Source organism: Anser anser (assembly GCF_964211835.1).
Source record: "Anser anser genome assembly, chromosome: 11".
NCBI lineage: Eukaryota > Metazoa > Chordata > Aves > Anseriformes > Anatidae > Anser > Anser anser.
Window position 1 is genome coordinate 13186047 of NC_139732.1, and position 20237 is coordinate 13206283.

Sequence of the window (20237 nt, forward strand, 5' to 3'; positions counted from 1 at the left end):
CTAGTGCCACCCTTGTATGTGTCAGAATGAACAGTGAACCTTTACTGCACTTGCTAACCAGTGGTCTCCTCAGGGAAGATCACCTTATGGGAATATAGGGGAACCTTGTGGTGGTTAGGGAGCTGCCCAAGCCCAGCATGCAGCAGTGGCTGGGCAGTGCAGCCCTCCTGTGGGGCTGGGGTGGAAGCTTGCTTCTTCCATGTGAGCGCCCTGCACCAGCTCCACTAACTGTGCTAAACAGGCATGTGTCCAGAGGAGGTGGAAGGGAAGTGGTTTCTGTGCTGGCATATGCTGCAGAGCAGGTCATTTCTCTAGATGGGTAAACCATATCACAGGAAGAGGTAACTGAAAGTAGCCATGATTACAGAAAGTGTTTTTCGGTCTCTTGGCAGTGCTACCTGGGGGATGCGTTCCGCTGTGCCAGCTGCCCTTACCTGGGCATGCCTGCGTTCAAGCCTGGAGAGAAGATTCTGCTGAAAGAGAACCACCTGCATGATGCCTAACACAGACATCTCTGGATGTCCTGAAAAGGACTCCTCTGCTTTTCCGTCAGTCTGAGATGCAGTCTGAGACTTCTTGCAGTCCTCATCCTCTCAAATTCATGCTCTCCAGCTGATACTCCTTGTGGGAAGGGACACTGTGGGCACTGATGTTGCTGTGAGCTCATCACATGCAATCAACCTTGGGCTGTGTGATAATCTTTGGTAGCGAGTGGTCTTATATGTGTTAGACTTGTTAATGGTACACCTTGTTCTAGCTGCCTTGACTTGATACTGAGACGCTGGCCGTCATAGCATGTCCCACCAGCAGAGGGAACTGGAATCAAGTGTCAGGTTGACCTTGTGGCAGGAGCCTCACCAGTACTTCCCCTAGGCCACGTTGTACTCCTCCTTGCCCTTATTTACCTTATTTTACCTAGTGAATCAGCAGCTCTTGCTCAGCTCTCAGGGTGACACTTGGGCTCCTGACTTGAAATTTGAACCTGTGGTTCTTTACCAGGTGAAGGTGACTCAGCAGCTCCCGTTGCAAGTCAGGAGCAGTGAATACACTTTGCAGTGTACTGTTCCTTGGTAAAGTCTGGCAGGCACGATGAATTTTCAAGTCTTTTGGGATGACGTCCCCCTCCATTATGTTTTCATCAAAATGACAAAGACACTCCCATTGAGAAAACTCTTGCTCTTAAGGCAAGGAGCAAATTAAATGAGATCTGTCTTGTCCTCACACACCTTTGACCAGCATGAACACAAGGGCAATCTGACCAAGACTGTCACCTCTCTTGGTGGTTATCTAGTGACTCACCTGCAGTGTCCAATAAATAAGAACATAGCAATAACTTAATTTCTGGATGATATTGACTATTCTTTATTTATTTGCATAATTACTGCTAGCGAAGCATCCACACAGGTGTGGGATGAGGGAGCTCTTGGTGTTTTGTGCCAGGCTTGCTTCTCACCCAGGGAAAGAGAGGAGGAAAACCCAAGATGCTCTACAGGATGTGACTTCTTGTCATTGTGCTTCCTGAGTTAAACAATAAAGTCATGTAAGAAGCTAGGATGAAAGGCTGTTCTGTTCTTAAAATAAATGTGACCAATAGTAAAATGCTTGTTTTAAAATGGGTATTATTGGTGTTTTGAACATGTCTCTCCTTTTGCTTGGTCTCTGCTCACTCGTCTGTGCTTGGGGCTGTTTGTGATTTCCAGAAATGTTTAAATGTTGGCTTGTAGAGTACATTTTGGAGTTCTACAAAGATTGTTCCACTGAAAGCATGGCTCAATGGCATGGTAACCATTAGGAAGAACAGAATCAAGATGTCTAGATTCACTTTTTTATTCAAAGTAGATTTCAGAAAGAGCCTTTCTCCTGGTTCTGTAAGGAGAAGGCTTGCAGGGAGAGAAATGAGTGAGTCCTTGAGGTGTGCAAAGTCTGTGTGGATCAAGGGGCAGGAACTGCTGTGTTATCTGTGTCACACTCTACCTGGGAGCCAGCAGAGACTTGAGGGATTGGTGGGGTGACCTCCAAGAGCTTGTAATAGAGGGTTGGTGGTATCGGCTGCCCTCTGGTGAGAGCATGGCTTTCCCAGATCCTTTCCTCACCCTCCTGAGTCCCTGGCTCAGTCTACAGCAAGAACAACTCTCAAGGAGACATGTCCAGCAAACCTGTTAGCGCTCCAGTCTTGTAATTTAAAGAAATACGTAAAAGCCTCTACACACCTCTGACCTTTAGGTTTTTTTATTGCCTTTTTTTTCAGCCTCACTGGCAGTAGATCAGATATTATTGTGGTCAAGAGAAATACAACTGTACCTGGCAAAGCAGGTGTCACCTTTTCACAGGCAAAATTGTTGTAAGAAAGGAGGTGTTTATCTTTTATTTATCTTTTTTTTTTTTTTCAATGCTGCATCTCTTGGAGCAGCCGGAGTAGAGCACACCTTCCAGAGACTGAAGAGCTGCTCACTGGGGTAAATGAGCTGGATGTTTCAATACGAAAGGTCCCAGATAAAGGCAGACCTTATACTTCGTTCTGCTTTCCAAGGGAGGAGGTGGCAGTGCCTTTTGTTTTACAATGATTCACTCGACTGGAATTTAAACAAGCTGGAAACACTTTCAGATACTGCTGTGTTCAGTTAATGATGTTTAAGGCTGTATAATCTTGTTCTCCACTTCAAAGTGTTGCTTGCCCTGGGGATGGACTTCAGCAGTGGGACTGGGTGGGAAGATGCTGCCATCAAGCTGGTTTTGAGGATTATTTATCCTGTTAGGCCCTGTCCCATGTCTGTTGCAGGCTCCAGCCACTGTCTGCCTTTGCATCCCAGTCCTTGTGTGTGGTGACTCGCCATGTCTGGGAGGGTGATGCTTGTCCCTGGGGGTGAGCCAGCCGAGGCTGTGCTCCACTTCCCTTGCAGCTGGGATGGTTGTGGGAACTCGGAAGCGGAAAGCGAGGGGGAACAGTGCCATCCCCAGGACCTGGACACTTGCCCAGTGGGGCAGATCCTGCCCCTAGCTGCTTGATGTCCTCTTAGTGTTGTCTGATAAAACATTCAGATTCATCACCTGGTATGCAGTAAATCAAATAAACAGACTAAGTTGAGATATTGTTTATTTCAGAATTGCACAAGTCTGGATACCAGGTTGTTTTCCACAATGCTGGCCCACCTCATGACTTTCTTTGTTGATTTTTATACAATGCTACCGTCATTATCATTTTAGTACATCCCACTAAATTCTAAATGACAATACTAAACTGGGAGGAGCTGTTGACTCTATCAGGGGTGGAAAGGCCTTGCAGAGAGATCTGGACAAATTGCAGAGCTGGGCAATCACCAACCCTATGCAGTTTAACAAGAGCAAGTGCCAGGTCCTGCACCTCGGAAGGGGCAACCCTGGCTATACGTACAGACTGGGCGATGAGACGCTGGAGAGCAGCCCCGCAGAGAGGGATCTGGGGGTTGTGGTTGACAGCAAACTGAACATGAGCCAGCAGTGTGCCCTGGCAGCCAGGAGGGCCAACCGTATCCTGGGGTGCATCAAGCACGGCATTGCTAGTCAGTCGAGGGAAGGGATTGTCCCTCTGGTGCGGCCTCACCTCGAGTACTGCATGCAGTTCTGGGCACCACACTACAAAACAGACGTGAAACTATTGGCAGGTGTCCGGAGAAGGGTTACAAAGATGGCCTTTTCAGTCCGTACGAGCTAATGTATGGATGACCGTACCAAATGCCAGGATTGCCAGGATAAACATCAGTGCAAGGGGAAAATGATGCAAGAAATTACCTGATTGCTCTTGGGAGAGCCTTGCAGGGATTGAATAAATATGTAGTTTTGAATAAATCTTTAGGTCTTGAATCCCCAGCGCACCCATTCCATGCTGGAGATTGAGTGTGCATCAAATTCTGGACTTCTGAACCACTACAAGGAAAGTGGAAGGGACCATTTCAAGTTTTACTAACTATGCACACAGCAGTAAGTGACGGCAACATGGTAGATGGAACCACGGTCTCTGCTTTGACTGGTAGTTAAGAGAATAACTTGAAGTTGAAACAAACTATTTAACCAAACAACTATTGGTACTGATTTATGTTATTAGGATTATTGAGGCAAGAACAATATATTACAATTATTCGGGTCTTTTTGGGAGTGAGTATAATGGCTAAATCGATTGAATCAGCAAACCTGTGGGATCAAAATACACATTTTGAACTAATAGAGGGAATCATGAGAATAGCTAACTAAGCTGATTGCTGGGTTTGTGCACATTTCCCTGAGCATGCCCAAAAGGAAATACCTTTGATTGGTGTCCTGATTCCCACAAGTGTGAGTTTGGGAAATTTGTGTGGGGGAGACCCCCTTTAATGTATCTATTGAAGTAGAGACTCAAGAATGGGAAATAGTGAATTTAGACTCTAAAAAAATGTTATTGGACATGTTTTCAAAGATGTAACGCTCTTAAAGGAACTGATAAGTTAGACTGCAAATGGGAAAATATTTGTCATATTCTGGCTATATTCTCCCCGCAGCGCTCTGGTCAGCTCCTTCGACAGGCTGAGTGCTGAGCCTGGCAGGCGGCAGAGGCCCTGCCCCAGTGCACAGCCCCTGGGGCACAGCAGGGACCCTGCTCTGCACCACAGCCCTGGCCACCCCTGCCTGCACCCCAGCTTCACAGTCTGCAGCCCACCCAGAGCGAAGGAACCACTGTGCCCTGTCCCCCTGGATATGGGGCAGGGGAGCCCTGCCCTGCAGCACCTTCTCCTCCATGCTGCACAAGCCATGAGACATCCTGGCAGGTCCTGTCCATTCAGAGGTGTACCAGCTGAAGGACACCCTTCTAGGAACCTCACCTGCACTGTCTTGCAGCAAGAAACTTACCATACCAAGAGCTGTGAAGATTTGTTCTGCACTGAGCTCTCCTCTGCCCCCACACTCATTCTGCTGCCATTAATTCCTTTCTGTTTTGGTGACTGCAGTCAGAGCCCACAGTCCTGTTGTGCTGTGCAGAGGGGCTGCTCCTGGGCAGAGCTGTCTGTCTGCAGCACTGCCCGCTTGTCAGGAGCTCCCTCCAGCCCAGGAGCCTGACCCAGCTCAGCAGCAGAGGCCCAACCCAAGGTATTCCTTGGTTTGTCCCATTGGGCTCCATGAAGATGTCCTTGGGGCTACAGCTCACAGCTCCTGAGAGATCTGTCCTCTTCTGCAGAGGTAATGTGGATTTAAGGTATAGCTGAAGAATGGCTTTTACTTTTTATTGAACTGCATGTTCCTTTGTTTTGGTCTGTTGGCAGTTAAGAAGCATCCTTCTCTGTCTGCAGGCTGGTCCTTCTCCAAGAAAATCAGGCTAAAGTGCTAACAGTCTTAAAGAAGTAGTTATATAATTTAGTGGAGAAAGCCCAGATTTTAGCAAAGCTGATCAAGTCCTGGGTGACTGATGAGAGACACGGTGGGCTTGGCGGGTAGGGACGAAGACCGCCCATACAGTGTCTGACAGAAAGGGTTCTGATTTCCCTGCATATTCAGACTCTACTGGGAGACACTCAGGATCATTATCAGTTGCTGATACCACTTCATCTCTAAACAGAAAAACGAAGGAGTGTGGGAAGAAAAAAAAAATCCTTTCTTATTGGTATTTAGTATTGAAATCTTCTGCCTTACACTACAGCCCTGAAATCCTCTCATTAGTTGCATAGATATTAAATACTTGAGGATATTAGGCACAGTCTTGGCTTCTTAGAGAGTTTTTGCGCGATAAGGAGCCCTCTGGTGCCCAGTTGTTGAACTGCGGGTGCTGGAAGACGGAACAAGGCTCGAAAGAAGGAAGTCAGACGCAAACCTCCCAGGTTCTGCAAACCTTCCTACTTTCCTTTCAGAAAGCATTAGTGGGCCCCGTGAGGGCCGTCACTGAAGAGACCGTGGAGGGAACGATCGGACAAGGCGCCCATCCCTGGGGAATGGTGAGGTAGGAGGTCAGAAGCATTGGTTACAGGGGGAAAACCAAATGTGGAAGCGGCTCTGATGGCAAGTAAAAGCCCTTTATGTTGTTCACCAAGCAGAACAGCCAAGCCCTGGCCCTCATCCCCTGGCAAGGGGGATCCTTTCCTTCAAGGGATACTCAGGGTCTGCTGCCGGGGGCAGTGGGGTATGGTGTGCAATTCTGAGTGGAGGAGAGCAGCAGGCTACTTCCCGGGCTCTTTGTGGGGAGAGAAGGCAACAGTCCTCTAGGCTGTAAGAAGCCAGTGCTCCTCTCATGGGCCTCAGTGGAAGGAGACAACAGTCACAGCAGAGAGTACAAGGACCACAGCTCTGTTGGGGGCTGGCCAGGCACCAGGAGGGCCCCTGGCTGTCTCCAGCACTGGCTGTTCAACACTCTCCTATGCCTGTGCCTGCTTCTCTGAAGACTTTAACCACCCTCTGCTCCCAACCTCACTCTGACCCTGGGATCTCCCAAGCTGCCAGATTGCTGGCTCCTGTGTAGGCTCCTCTCCACATTCTTTGAGTGACATTTCCTCCTCAAGCCCAGTCCCCACCTTCCAAGCTGCACTTTGTGGCAGTCTTTCCCTTCATGCTGTTTCCCATTAGCAAGGAAAGCTCCATCATCTTGAAAACCACTCTTCCAGTAGGCATCCCATCCCATCAGCCTTCCTGTGGCCTTTCAGCAGACCAGTCCGAAGTAAGCTCTCCATGGTCTTCCAAGATATGTGCCTCTTGCTGGCTTTTCAGCTTCTTGTGTAAGCCATGTGCCTCCTGCTGTGCAGCTATGTACTCAGGTGGAAGGGACATGATGACTCATATCCAGGCCCTCTTCCTGTATGGGACCTACCAGGTACGTAGGGGATCTCACAGTCAGTGTGCCAGGCAGGTGACATCTGCTGCCTATCGAGGATACTGATAGATCTGAGCATGAACACACAGATCCTCACCGTGAGTCAAAGTCTGACCTACCTGCTTCTCCATAAAAAGTGACCTCCTAGTCCCTTTCCATACCACGTTCCTGCTGCTGGCCTATCAAGGCCAGAGACAGAAGTGGCCTCATGGTTACCTTTACAGCCATGTGCCTCCTGCTGGTCCGTGACCCTGAGGCACAGCTGACCTCATCATGGCATTCCCCACCATCTCCTCCTTGTGGCCTATGAACTGATCAGGTGCATGTCACCTCACCTTCCTCCTCCAAAGCCATGCAACTACTCCCTGCCCCAAAGGGCCAAACAGCTTCAGTTAGGGTAGGAGTGGGGTTGAAGGTGAGGGGGGCTGTGTGTGGTTTGAAGGGCTTCAGGGATTAGGTGTTCAGGTTAGGGATTAGGGATTAGAGGTTGCCTTCCCGGGTTAAGGGTTTGGCAAGGGCTTAGAGGAAGGGTTTGGTGTTTGGCTCAAGGGACATGGTCAAGATTTGGGATAAGGGTAAGTTTTGTGGGTCAGAGTTCTGTTTAGGGCTGTGGTGAGGGCTGGGGTTAAGGCTGGAAATTCAATGATTGGGATTAATGCTAACAATTAAGGTGACCTATAGAATAAACATCATGTGTTAGGGCTCTGTTTTTTTTTTCTTTGAGTTAAGGTTGGAGAAGTTAACAATAAGGGGGGTGGATTCCAGTCAGAAGAAGGGGTAGCATGTAGGGGATCAGTTAGGGCTATTAGTTAGTGGTAAGAAGTAGAATAAGGGCTTAACATGAATGTTTTCACAGTCAGTGTGGCAGCGGCATCAACAGTACCTGAGGCCCTCTTACCTCCACAAAATCTTTCAGGCCTGCTCCACCACAGGCCTCTCCAGAGGCCACAGGGGCACTTCTGACAACAGGTGGGTCTGGCCCAGTCAGCATGGGTTCATGAAAGGCAAGTCCTGCCTGACCATCCTCATCTGCCTCTATGGCCAGGTCACCCACCTGGTGGATGAGGGAAAGGCTGTTGACGTAGTCTACCTAGACTTCAGCAAAACCTTTGACATGGTCTCCCACAATATTCTCCTGAAGAAGCTGGCAGCCCATGGCTTGAACAGGTACACTCTTTGCTGGGTTAAAAGCTGGCTGGCTGGATCAGCCACTTTCAGCAGTCTAAGTTTGTCCTTATTCAGCTCAGGGAATGCTGCTGTCACTATTTGCTTAAACTGAAGACCAATGAAAAATACCTGTTTATCAAGTGCTCATTGAAGTTTTCCTCTTTAACTACCCTCCCAGAACCTCACTAATTAGGTGTACAAGATTTAAAAGCTTGAAGAAAATTGTCGAGACAGAGCTTGTTAGGCCTTTCTGCGTTTTAATGACCCTATGGTGTATTTGGTGCTCTGGTACCTCAGATACTGAGAAAAGATTGAAGAAATCTCTCAAGGAGCTCAAGTTTCTTGGAGCATTAAATTGGCCCCACTGAAGGTCATTAAAGACAAAGCTTCCCCATGGAATTGATAGATTGGCTGGAAGCCATGATTACAGGTAGACAAGGGCACTGTGCAGGTGGCTGTGGTGCTGAGAAAAGCCTTGGTTTGGACAAAGCAGAAAGGTCAAACCCTGACCACAGCCCTGGGAAGAGAAGTCCTGTCCCTCACCCATGAGGCAGTGAGATGTGGGGTATGTGATGGTGGGTGAAGGAAAAGGGTGTGACACCACAGGGCCTGTCCACAGAGTGGCAAGGAGGCAACGAGGCCCCAGTGTCACGAGGACAACGTGTCTCCTCATAGGCCACAGTGGCAGAGACATCACTCATAGCCAAGGGGACAAAGACCTCTGTCCTGTTGGGGCCTCCAGCCTTGCCAGCGCCCTCTGCCATCTCCTCTGTAAGCTGACCTACACTGTCCCACACCTGTCCCTGTTTCCCTGCATCCTGTAGACACCCATCTCCCTTCCCCACCCTGCTCACACCAGGGCATTTCCATATATTCATGAATGTTGCTGAACTCTCACCGACGGTTCCTTGAAACACATAGCCATGGTCTGATCCCAGACTCCCTTTGGGTGACCTCTGGCACCACAGTGCTCTCCTTTGAGGGACATTTCTTTCTTCCTCGTTCCCACTCCCCACATTTATAGCTACGCCTTGTGACTGTTTATCTTTTTCCTACTGTTTTCTACTACTAAGCCAAGCATCACCATCTCAAAAACCTCTCCTCAGACAGGTGTCCCAACCCACCAGCCTTCCTGTGGTCTATCATGTAACCAGGCAGAAGTTGCCTCACAAACATCTCCCAAGCTATGGGCCTACTGCTGGCCTTTAAGCTTGTAGGATAGACATAACCAAGCCGTGTGCCTCCAGCTGTGCAGTCATGTATTCACGTGGAAGGATTATGACAACCTGTAATCAAGTCTTCCTGTATGTGCTTATCAGTTACTCAGGCAAGGGAGATTGCATAGTCACTATGCCAACCATACACCTTCTGCTGGACTATCAGGAACACTGGCAAATGTGAGCCTAAATGCACAGATCCCAGCCAGGAGTCAAGGGCTGACCTCTGACCTACTTCACTAAAAATGACCTCACAGCCCCTTTGCCTGCTACATTCCTCATGGTGGCCTATCAGCTGCAGAGACTCGAGGTGATCGGTTCCAGGGCAGACACGTATTGCAGCAGGTCCAGTTGATGGGCAGAGGCCAATGGGATGAGGTTCAACAGGGCTAAGTGCCGGGTCCTGCACTTTGGTCACAACAACCCCATGCAGTGCTACAGGCTTGGGGCAGAGTGGCTGGAAAGCTGTGCAGAGGAAAAGGATCTGGGTGTGCTGATTGACGCTCACCTGAACATGAGCCAGCAGTGTGCCCAGGTAGCCAAGAAGGCCAACGGCATCCTGGCTTGTATCAGGAATAGTGTAGCCTGCAGGACCAAGGAGGTGATCATCCCCCTGTACGCTGCTCTGGTGAGGCTGCACCTTGAGTACTGTGTTCAGTTTTGGGCCCCTCACTACAAGAAGGACATCGGGGCCCTGGAGCATGTGTCCAGAGAAGGGCTATGAAGCTGGTGAAGGGCCAGGAACACGTCTTATGAGGAGCGGCTGAGGGAATTGTAGTTGTTTAGTCTGGAGAAGAGGAGGCTCTGGGGAGACCTTATTGCTGTCTACAACTACCTGAAAGGAAGCTGTGGGGAGCTGGGGGTTGGCCTCTTTTCACAGATAACTGGCAATAGGACTAGAGGGAATGGCCTCAAGTTGTGCCAGGGGAGGTTTAGTTTGGAAATTAGGAGAAATTTCTTCTCAGAAAGAGTGGCCAGGCATTGGAACAGGTTGCCCAGGGAAGTGGTGGCATCACAGTCCCTGGAGATGTTCAAGGAAAGGTTGGACATGGTGCTTAGAGACATGGTTTAGTGGGTGACATTGGTTGTAGGATGATGGTTGGTCCAGATGATCTTGAAGGTCTTTTCCAACCCTAATGGTTCTATGATTTTGTGATCTTTGTGGCCCTTCTCTGGAGTTTTTTTAAAACACCCATGTCCTTCTTGTGCTGGGGGTCCCAAAGCTGAACACAGCTATTATAGTAGTAATATCACAATGATCAGGTGAAATCCCTGGTGTCTGCCACAAAGCAGTCTGACACTGGGCTGTCGCCAGTTTGGGGAGTATCTTGGCAGGGAATGCCCTGGATGGTCTCAGCTGAGTTTAGGGAAAACATGAGCTAGCACCAAGGAAGTCCTACAGCATACTGGCCAGAGGAACAGGACCACAGCCAGTTGGAAGAGGGAACTGATTGTCCCTTGATGTTGCGTACTAGAGTACATTGAGATAGCCTGTCCTGCTTTGGTCTTCCCAATAAAAGAGAGGCTTAAGTGACTTTCTTGGAGTGTATCCAAATCTTTCAGGGTTGACACTTTCAGGCAGATGACACCAAGCTGAGTGGTGCAGTTGAAACAACAGAAGGAAGGAATGCCATCCAGAGGGACCTGTAGAGGCTTGAGAAGTGGGCCCACATGAACCATACGAAGTTCAAAAACATGAGGTCCTGTACCTGGGTCAGGGTAATCCCAATCACGAATCCTGGCTGGGCAGTGAGTATACTGAGAGCCACCCTGCAGAGAAGGACTTGGTGTTCCTGGTGGATGAAAAGCTTGGCATAAGCTGGCAATGTGTCCTTGCAGCCCAAACAGCCAACGAATATCATGGGCTGACATCAAAAGAAGAGTAGTCACCAGGTCGAGGGAGGTGATTTTCCCCCTCTATTCTGCTCTTGTGAGACCGCACCTGGAGTACTACATCCAGCTCTGGGGCACCCAGCATCAAAAGGACATGTAAGGAAGAAATTCTTCACCATGAGGGTGGTGAGGCACTGGACCAGGTTGCCCAGAGAAGTTGTGGGTACCGTATCCCTGGAAGTGTTCAAGACCAGGTTGAATGGGGCATTAGGCAACTTGATCGTGTGAAAGATGTCCCTGTGCATGGCAGGGGAGTTGGACTAGATGGTCTTTAAATGTCCATTCCAACCCAATCTCTCCTATGATTCGATGATTCTATGATCCTATAATTCTATACAGTAGGTGATCCCCAGCCTGGACTATGGTGTCCCTTTCTCTGCCTTCACCATGCCAGCTCATCAAGACAGAACAAACTGAATTGGGGCCCCCGGGTTCCTCAGCAAGCTCCAACTCAGCTGGCTTCTCTAGCTCTGGGGGCTATCCTAATTCTCAAAAAAAGCTATTGGTAGGGCTTCTGGCCACTTTAGCTGAGCTTCCTGCCAAATTTTAGTTAACTGCCTTTTTAGTGTTTGATTCATTCTTTCTACTCATCCACTTGTCTACTTGATTGTGGTCTCAGAGTAGTATGTAAATCCACCTTAATCTGTAACGCTCCCGATATTTCTTGAACTACTTGTGATATAAAATGAGGTCCATTGTCTGAGGAAAATCCCTCTGGTGTTCCAAAGCGTGGGATTACTTCTTTCAGTAAAGGCTTTATGACCTCCCTAGCTTTATTAGATTAGCATGGGAAGGCCTCTGGCCATTCAGTGAGTGTGTCCACCAGTACTAGAAGATATCGATATGATCCTTGTCTAGGCAATTCGGAAAAGTCCACTTGCCAATACTTCCCAGGTTTCATCCCTTTTCTTATCTCCCCTGGTGGTGGTTTTGGTTGGATCTTGGGGTTGTTAGCACAGAATACAGGACACTTTTGCACTATTCGGTTTGCGATCGTTTGCATTTTTGGTCCAATTGGAAAGTGCTTCAGGCTATCTACCATGGCATCAGCACCAAAGTGTGTTCCTTCACATAAATCTTTCATTAGCTGTTCTGTTATAGTTTCTGTTATTAGGATCCTTGTTTTCTCCAGTTTAAGACTACACTGCTTTGGTCCTCTCAACAATAGAGAGGCTTAAGTGACTACCCTGGAGAGTGTCCAAAACTTTCAGGGTTGATGCTTGCAGGCAGATGACACCACGCTGAGTGGTGTAGTTGACATGACAGGAGGAAGGGGTGGTGTCCAGAGGGACCTCAAGAGGCTTGATGGGGCATTAAGCAACCTGGTCTAGTGAAAGATGTCCCTGTGCATGGCAGGGGAGTTGGACTAGATGGTCTTTAGAGGTCCCTTCCAACCCAATCCCTCCTATGATTCCATGATTTTATGCTTCTATAATTCTCTACCTTCACTTTCTCTGCTTTCACCATGCTTGCTCACCAAGACAGAACAGAAATCGGGGCCATGGGGCTCCTCAGCCAGCTCCCACATATCTCAGGTCTACCTGTGCCTACTGTGGGCACAATCTCCCCATTGTGGGAAATTGCAGAGTCCTCATTCCCTGCAGATATCTCAGCTTAGCACATTATCTTTGGGTGAGTCCACTCTGGGTGATTTTTCACTTTGTGGGGCTCCAGCCATTGGCCTACCCATGGAAAAACAGTCCCTGGAGATCCCCCAGCCTCTCCAGGCTGCTCCACACTTCACTCCTTGAAGACATCATCTGCATGTAACATGTGCCCAGGGAATGAAGCTCAGTGACCATTCACAATCTGCACTGTCATGGGACACCTATGGATGACTTCTCAATCCATCCCTGGGTCTCCAGTGGCTACCAACATCAATATGATCTTTTGTCTTCCAAATCCAACTATAAACAAACCTAGGGTGGGTGTTCACCCATTTGGGTGAAATAGCTTGAGCTTGTTAATACCATCATTGGAAGAAGAGCCCAGACTTCAGGCACTGCGCTGGAGAGATTCCATTTAATTACAGACACGATAGGAGGGCAGCGGCTCTGACACAGTGTTAGACACACTTTTATAGAGGCTTCAGGTGAGACAGAGAAAGTTGATTCCTCAGGAGAAGTTAGATGAATCCAAACGTAAACATAGGAACATAGTACCACAGATTACTACAAAATAATATCAACAGCAGTACTGATAATAAAAATCCAAATGGAATCCAAAGGAAGAAAAAAAGAAAGAAAGAAACAAAGAACAAAATGAACACAAAGTACAGTCCAGACATAGGATAACTTGAGAATCATTAGCATAGAGTGATGGGAAATTTATCACAACTGAGAAACATCCATGAAATCACTTTCTGTATGGCATCCTTGAGCTCCTTGTTCCTCATGCTGTAGATGAGGGGGTTCACTGCCGGCAGTAGCACTGAGTACAGAACTGTTGTCACCAGGTCCAGGGATGGGGAAGAGATGGAGGGGGGCTTCAGGTAGGCAAACATGGCAGTGCTGAGACACAGAGAGACCACGGCCAAGTGAGGGAGGCACGTGGAAAAGGCTTTATGCCTTCCCTGCTCAGAGGGGATCCTCAGCACAGCCCTGAAGATCTGCACATAGGACAGAAAGATGAAAACAAAACAAACAAAAGCTAAACAGACACTAACCATGAGAAGCACAACTTCCCTCTGCACTACCTTTGCAGAGAGGTAGTGAAAATGTATTGGCTGTGTGCAGGACAGCATTGAGAAAGCCACTGCCCCAGGCAGCTGCTGCCATACTGGCACAAGCTCTGTTGCCCAGGAGGGTCCTGTAGTGTAGGGGCTTGCAGATGGCAACATAGCGGTCATAGGCCATGACAGTGAGAAGACACAATTCTGCTACAATCAAAAAGAGAAAGAGAAAGACCTGGGCAGCACATCCTGCATAGGAGATGGCCCTGGTGTCCCAGAGGGAGTTGGCCATGGATCTGGGCATAGTAACAGAGATGGAGCCCATGTCAAGGAGGGCAAGGTTGAGAAGGAAGAAGTACATGGGGGTGTGGAGGCGGTGGTCACAGGCTACAGCTGTGATGACAAGGCCATTGCCAAGGAGAGCAGCCAGGTAGATGCCCAGGAAGAGCCCAAAGTGCAGGAGCTGCAGCTCTCGTGTGTCTGCAAAGGCCAGGAGGAGGAACTCAGTGATGGAGCTGCCATTGGACATTTGCTGCCTCTGGATGTGGGGATCTGTCCAGAGAGGAAAAGGCAGTGAGAGGTTAGGAGAGTAATCGGTTTCTAAACTAATTCAATTTCTTATCAAAATCCCCCAAACTGCCTTTAACCTTCCAAGAAGAACTTTTTCAGGTGCCTTACATGACCTCTGTTTGATCGTATCTGAGGGTGTTACTGGGAGCGGGGCGGTTTAATGGGGACTGTGTAGCAGCAACCGTTAAATAAAAGCAGAGGATGATCTCAGCATAAATCCACTTACCATATCAAAGAGCTTTTTAGCATTGTCACTCCTGATTCAACCAAATTCTGAACAGGGCTGTAGGGATTGTATGTTTTGTTCCTGTGGCTGCACCAAACATTGGGAAGTGTTTCTAAGGCAGAAATCCTGGGCATCTCTACTGCACTGCAAATGAAACCATGTAGGTCTTGTGAGGCGCAGGTACTGTTCCTGAGGCCAGAGTGAGGAGAGCTGGTTTATACATCAGTCCTGGCCTCAACTGCCCACTCCTGGCACCCCTCTGAGCTGGGCAAAGATCACACTCAGACATTTCCCTGCAAAGAACCTGGACACTGCTGAGATCAGAGGAAGCCAGGTTCCAAGTTCAGATCTCCAAATCCCTCACCTGTCTCATCGCACTTGAGGAGGGCTTCACTCAGCTCTTCCTCCCAAGCAGGGCTCATTTCCACCCAAAGGGCTCATTGCAGCTGCCCAGTGTCACTTCCATGGCCTTAGCACCAAGGTGTCTTCTCCATGGATCTCCTGGAGAGCACAGAGATGCTATGGGAGAACTGTGCCTTTGTGGAGGGCAGCCTGCAGCCCAGGAGGACCCCCCAGGGAAAGACTCCAATGTCTTGATGATGGAGTGTCCTGAACAGCAGCATACACACACACACACACACGTGCAGTGCCCAGAGCCTTCAGGCTTGATGGGGACAAAGGAGGCAGGAAGAGGAGGGGAAACATGAAGAAATGCTTCTGGTGGCAGCTCTCTCTCACTGCCTGCCCATGTCGCTGCTGCCTGAAGCTGTCCCTGCCAGGAGCTGTTTCTCTGTCCCCACGTCTCCTCCTGTCCTCACAGACGTGTTCACAGATCCCATCCCGCACGCCCTGTGCTCAGCTTTGCCCTGCAGACAACTTCTGAGGACAGGACACTGTCTACGGGCATCATGGCATTTGCAGATCCTAATGACCATATGAGAAAAACCCTGAGGGGACCAGAAAGGTGAGCATGCAGTGTGTAGGCTGAGGGGTGTGAGGGGACTCTCTGAAGTTCATCACTGACATATTGATCTGCAACTGCAATTCTCTAGGAGTCTCAGTCTCCTGTACAATCCTGACAACTCATGTAACCTGTCTCCCCTCCACAGCAGGAATCTGAAAGCCCAAGCTCCAGGAAGTGTCTGCCCCTTCAGGTAGTCCATGCCTTCCCTTTCCTCTTGAAAATCACAGAATTACAGAACTGTAGGGGTTGGAAGGGACCTCAGGAGATCATTGGGTCCAACCCCCCTGCCAATGCAGGTTTCCTATAGCAGGTTGCCTAGGTAGGCATCCAGACAGGCCTTGAATATCTCCAGAGAAGGAGACTCCACAGCAATCCTGGGCAGCCTCTTCCAGTGCTCCGTCACACTCACCGTGAAGAAGTTCTTTCACATGTTGGTGCGGAACTTCCTGTGATCCATTTTTTGGCCATTGCCCTTGTCCTGTCCCCACAAACCACTGAAAAGACGTTGGCCATATCCCTCTGTCTCCCACACTTAAGGCATTTGTAAACATTAACAAGATCCCCTGTCAGTCTTCTTTTCTCAAGGCTCAACAGAACCAGGTCTCTGAGCCTTTCTTCATAGGGAAGATGCTCCAGGCCCTGTATCATCTTTGTGGCCCTCCACTGTACTCTTTCCAGGAGATCCCTGTCTTTTTTGTACTGAAAACCCCCTCAGAAATGCCATTCTCTAGAGCCTTTTCTACTCCACACAGGAGAAAGAGGGACAGTCATCGTTACATAAGCTATCAGCCCTTGGATGCGCCAGCTTTAGAAGACCCCTTGTGCAACCCCATCTGCATTGCCCTGCTGCCAGAGACTCACTCACGGTGTAACAAGCCTGCAGCTTTGTCCTGCCACACGCTGTCCTCTGTTGTTGCACTCTTCACAGACTTTAACCTCTCTCCTATACTCTCCCCTTGTAACCAGCAGCAGTGTCCCTAGCCCTGCTGTGCTGTGCAGAGGAGCTGCTCCTGGGCAGAGCTGTCTGTCTGCAGCGCTGCCGGTTTGCCAGGAGCTCCCTCCAGCCCAGGAGCCCAGAGCAGCTCAGCAGCAGAGGACCTGACCATGGCATCACTTGCTCTGTCCCATGGGGCTCCCTGGAGATGTCTCCAAGGCCTCAGGGCTGACAGCTCCTAAAAGGCAGCAGGATCTCTCCTGGGGTGTGTGGTCTGAAGCAGACTGAAGTAAATCCTGACCTTTCCTCTCTGAACATGGGAGAGACCGACATTAGGAGTGTGCTTTGTTCTCAGAGTGTGGCTGTCTAACAGGAGGTACAAGTAATTCCCTCCCTTAAACCCTGTTCCATACCCATTGCCTGGCAGAACCAGGAGAGAGGGCACCAGAATGCCCTAGAATTTCCCACAGAGAAAGGGGAATGGGACAGTCAGACATCGTTGATTGAGTTTTCCATACTGTGAATATGAAACTTTCTCAACCCTGAGACAAACCTCTTCCTCCTCTCCCACGTGACCAGCACAGTGACTGGGATTTGGAAAAACCTCCTCATTGTGTTGGTGGTGGCAAGCCAGCTTCTACAGACACCTGTGGACTTCTTCCTGGGGAATTTTTCATCCTCACAGACCTGGTACAGCTCCACCACTCTGTGCCAGATTCTGGCAGGCTTCCTGACTGGAAACAGCACCCCCTTTGCTCACAGAGGTGGTAATAATTTTAGCTGCACCTTTTGCACATCCTGAGTGCTTCGTGCTGGTGGCCTTGTTCCTACAGTCACCCTACTGTCATGGACCACTTCTAGGATCTTGCCCCATTGCTGGAGCGTTCCTGCAGTGACACCAGGACACTTATGCTCTTTGCTTTTATAACCTGCATTCCTTGTCGCTGCCCACCGCGAGCAAGGAGGGGCCAGCAGCATTGTGCACCGGTGTGCAGCTGGTATGGCAGGGCACGGGACTCTGCACCAACTCTTGGCAGTCTGCAAGATCACACACCTACCAGGGTGTCCACTAAGCAGAGAGCTCACTATAAAAAGACTGTGGCGACCCAGACGGAGGGCCTGCCCAGAGACGTGGCTGTTCAGGCCTTTGGCTGCAGGAAGTACTTGAGCCTGTCGCTGCTCGGGGAGGGCAGCGGGGAGACCGCCTGTTCTCAGGTGGAAGGGCTGCTCGCCATGGTGGCGGAGCTCAAGGAAGAGGTGGAGAGACTAAGGAGCATCAGGGCATGTGAGCAGGAGATTGCCTGGTGGAGTAACTCCCTGGTGTGGCAGAGAGAAGGGCGTGGGGGGAATGCCCCCCAGAGGGTGGTGGAACCCCTGCCCTGTCGCTGTGGGGCAGAGGGATGACTGGCGGAAATCAGACTCTATAACCTCGGAATAGTTATAAAGCAGGTATGTTTATTCGGCACTGCGCACACACGCTGGACGCAAGGGGGATAGCTCCACCTAACTTGCACGCCAACAGTTACCGGCAGTGTGCTTATATTAGTGGGACAAATACGTATTCTTTTTGTTTCCCGTAAGTCTCTTGTATATTCACCAGGTCTCCGAAGAATCATTAACATAGGTTCCGTCTCTATTTGTATGCGTACTGGAGTCCTTGGGTGGTCGTTGTCTGGCACACTCTGGTGGTCTTTGTTGAAGGCCAGAAGTCTTCCTCGCTGCTTGTCTTCTGGCCTTTCATGTCTTTGACAGACTTCAGCAGTCAAGCCAGTTCTTGCTGGTTCCATTATCTATGCATACAGTCTTTTATTCCCTTATCTTTGGGTCGTTAACATACAATTGTGCTAGCTAAGACCTAGGAATCACCATCCTTTATCTTGTTCCCTGTCTCAAGTCCCCCCTTTTCTTTATCCTAAGCAAATTCTTTTGCTTATAACACTCCTTCTTGATTCAAAGTTTTCATAAAATTCTTACCAGCTTCTACTTGGTGCTTGTTTCAGTTACACTTACAGGTTTCATAATCATCTAGTCCTTTCATACAGCACCAAAATGCACACTGTACCAATACACAGGTTAAGAATACTAGTAAAAGCAAGAACAATATTCCTATAAACAATTGCTTAAGCCAAGAAAAGTTGGGTAACCAAGAGGTCAGTTTGTTCCATAATTCTCGAACCCACGAGGTGTCATCTTGAACTACCTCGTGTAAGATCTTGGTCTTTTCCCAAATATTTTTGAGATCAGTCTCAATTCATCCTGCCTCATTTGCATACATACAGCAACAGTTTTTCTCATTCCCTTTGTTAGTAAGCCCCCACACAAAACAAGAAATCACTCCCCTGTATCTGTAAATATGGGGGTTTAAAAAGGTATTGGGGATAGGTTGTTCCCAATCTAAGGCCACTTTCTGTCTGCCAGGTGTTAAACTCCTCCTAAATAAATTCGCTTTCCCCCTTTCTTACCAAATTCCCAGGGCTCAAGCCCGAACCACCAAAGAAGTGACTCTCTCCATTCTACCACTTCGATAATCAGTCAGCCCCCCTGATACTTGGGAAACTGACCAAACACCACAGTGAATATACCAAAACTTCTAGACTATTACTTAGATAATGCTCCCGCCTTCCTCCTTGTCGCACTCAAAAACATTTAAGAACAAAAATACACCGTCAGGCCCGTATATTGGGCACCACCAGTCAACACTTGGATAAAACAACACTTCCTTTCAGTCTGTCATGCGCTTTGTTCGTCTCCAGCCGGTCGCCTCGCGGAGAATACGGAACCGCGGATCGGAACTCCGCACTCGCTTCCCAGGGATGCTGCGTCTCACATAGCACAATCACACAAAGAGGCCCCTTGCACTTCTCATTAATACCACAAGAATATATCACTTAAAAGAGTAACCAAACTTGTTTGTATCATCTCTGGCTGTGTTCCTCGTGGAGTACCTCACTTCACAACAATACTTTGTCTCAAACACATACACTTACACAAATGCTTTCAACATGAGATACCCAGACATCTACAAATAAGACATACAATTATTAACACTCCAATTAATATCCCTCCAGCAGCTGCAAATATTACCCAGATAACCTTGTCACAATTTTGAGAGGCCCGCTTACCCTTCTCCTGCTTCTTATACAATCATTAGCAGGTCCGTCCTGGCTCCCAAAACTGGGGATGCAGTGGTAACCTCGGATTTGCTCGATCTACTCCCAAGATTGCTAGCAGCCGCTCTATCAGTCAGCAAATACCCCTTGACCACTCTATCGGTCACCAAATCTCCCTTGACCGCTCTGTCGGTCAGACTGTAGGGTACCCTCCTCCCATACAGGGACTATGCTGCACGCCAGATGTCTCTGTGCGATTTACCAGCTGCCCTGGCCATGCGTGCGACTTACAGGCCCTTCCTGTATTGTGCATGTCCGCAGCTCCAGGAGGTCTTTGTCTGCTCCTGCAGCGAGCAGCTGAGAGTGGAGGCTCCTCCGAGGAAAATACTCGGGGTGCACCTAGGGGCGTCCACTCCGCAATCGATCCCGCAGCCGAGCAGAGCGTCTTCTGCCTGGCTCACCAAACTGACTTGAGGAAAACAGACTCCACAATCAGTAAGATTGTAAAGTAGGTATGTTTATTCGTCACTGGGCAGCACGGGGGGTAGTCCCACCAATGAAAAAAACATTAAGCCTGAATGGAAAAGGGAGCGTAGGAGAGGAATAATAATAATAAAAATGTTGCTACTTTGTCACAGAGCTTGATGTAAGAATGAAGTAACACTTTTGTAAGGGCCTAG

At 49.0% G+C, this 20237-nt stretch overlaps 1 protein-coding gene and 1 pseudogene across 3 annotated transcripts in view; one reads left to right on the forward strand and one right to left on the reverse strand.

Annotated features, from left to right (window-relative positions):
* Positions 1 to 1599, forward strand: part of CIAPIN1 (cytokine induced apoptosis inhibitor 1) — an 8369-nt gene extending 6770 nt beyond the window's left edge. For both annotated transcript variants that reach the window (XM_083794760.1, XM_083794761.1), the window contains exon 9: positions 393 to 1599. In XM_083794760.1, coding sequence (XP_083650886.1) covers positions 393 to 503 — 111 coding nt within the window. In that variant the 3' untranslated portion in view covers positions 504 to 1599. The remainder of the gene's footprint in view (positions 1 to 392) is intronic.
* Positions 406 to 19795, reverse strand: LOC310879835 (olfactory receptor 14C36-like; annotated as a pseudogene). The gene is made up of 2 exons (XR_014589235.1): positions 17001 to 19795; positions 406 to 15050 (listed from the first exon to the last, which is right to left on the reverse strand). The product of XR_014589235.1 is annotated as an olfactory receptor 14C36-like (transcript).
* Between the last annotated feature and the right edge of the window lie 442 nt (positions 19796 to 20237).